This window comes from Austrofundulus limnaeus, unplaced genomic scaffold (genome assembly GCF_001266775.1).
Source record: "Austrofundulus limnaeus strain Quisiro unplaced genomic scaffold, Austrofundulus_limnaeus-1.0 Scaffold119, whole genome shotgun sequence".
Lineage (NCBI taxonomy): Eukaryota > Metazoa > Chordata > Actinopteri > Cyprinodontiformes > Rivulidae > Austrofundulus > Austrofundulus limnaeus.
Genome location: NW_013952521.1, coordinates 1,111,233 through 1,112,711, shown reverse-complemented (window position 1 = coordinate 1,112,711; position 1,479 = coordinate 1,111,233). Strand labels below are relative to the sequence as shown.

At 46.1% G+C, this 1,479-nt stretch overlaps 1 protein-coding gene across 1 annotated transcript in view; it reads right to left on the bottom strand.

The window, feature by feature from the left end:
* grb7 (growth factor receptor bound protein 7) overlaps positions 1 to 1,479 on the bottom strand; it is a 28,687-nt gene that overhangs the window by 24,290 nt on the left and 2,918 nt on the right. Inside the window, exons 2-3 of the mRNA XM_014014829.1 lie at positions 720 to 897; positions 414 to 540 (exon numbers count right to left, since the gene is read on the bottom strand). Coding sequence (XP_013870283.1) covers positions 414 to 540; positions 720 to 892 — 300 coding nt within the window. The 5' untranslated portion in view covers positions 893 to 897. The remainder of the gene's footprint in view (positions 1 to 413; positions 541 to 719; positions 898 to 1,479) is intronic.

Here is a 1,479-nt window from a genome sequence, read left to right as displayed (position 1 = left end):
CAGCTAAAGGTATCTAAAGGCTAGTCATCAGCTAAAGGTATCTAAAGGCTAGTCATCAGCTAAAGGTATCTAAAGGCTAGTCATCAGCTAAAGGTATCTAAAGGCTAGTCATCAGCTAAAGGTATCTAAAGGCTAGTCATCAGCTAAAGGTATCTAAAGGCTAGTCATCAGCTAAAGGTATCTAAAGGCTAGTCATCAGCTAAAGGTATCTAAAGGCTAGTCATCAGCTAAAGGTATCAAAAGGCTAGTCATCAGCTAGATGTATCTAAAGGCTGGCCAACAGCTAAAGGATGCTAAAAGCTAGGTGACAGCTTCCAGCTGAGATCAGCTGAACCTCAGACTTTAGAAATTTAACGGTGAAACTTTCCATAACATTTCAGACTTCAGAGCAGCTGCTCAGGATCCAGACTCACAAATTTGTCGCTGGACTCTGGTGGAAGCGAGCCGATCTGAGCCGAGGACTTGGACGGGCTGCACAGTTCTGGGAACGGGTTGGGTATAGAGGGGACCGAGAAGGAGAACGGGTCAGCACGTCTCATCCTGGAACACAGAATAAAAGAAGAAGTTTGTTCTGCCTTCAGCTGATCGTCAGCTGACTCAACAGAAACCAGACTCTCCTTCGAACCTCCTGTTGACTCACTGACTTGAGTCAACATCCTCCTCCAGAGGACGGGTGTCCTCCCTGAGTCAGACACTTCCTGTCAGCAGGACCGTCCTACCTGTTGGAGGGGATCAGGACGGACTGCGAGCGGCGGATGGACGGCAGGTCGGGAGGAACCAGAGGAGCCAGAGTCAGAGAGGAGCTGCTCAGCAGGTCGTCTCCTCTGCAGGACGAGTCCTTCACCTCCGAGTCCTCGAAGACCTCGGTCCAGGTTCCTGTCACCTCCATCATGTTAGCTGAGGAGAGGAAAGAGGTCAAAACCAACCAGACGACATCTGTCTGAGGTGGAGGGCTGGACTTCCTGTTTAAGTTCTAAACTTAGAAACTCCTGGTCCAAATCTTAAACCAGGACAGAAACCTGCTCTGTTGTGAACAAACTCAGAGGATTAAACTCAAAGCATCATCGTCACGGTTCAGTTAGAGTTTCTGACAKGGCACAGAGCCAAACCTCAAAGCTGAACCTGAATTTCCACACAGACCAGCTGCGTCGTCGGCTGCTTCTCACCCAAACACCCAGAAATATGCAAATCAGCCTGTTTGATATTTAACCTTTAATCCTGGCCAAACAGTCCAACTCTGAGCTGCGATCAAAACCAGTTTGGATCCAGACGTAAAAACATTTAAAGGGATCCCCGATTAGTTGTAACATTAGACGTTATTTGATTAACATTTGTTTAAACTGTAAAATAACAACTGTAAAAATATTGTGGGATGTTTAGTTTTCATAATTTTTTTAAAATATATTTTAACAAGGACGGGGCCATTTTATTTACACACAAAGCATTCTGGGTAAATGATGACGTGGATAGGTCCTCGGT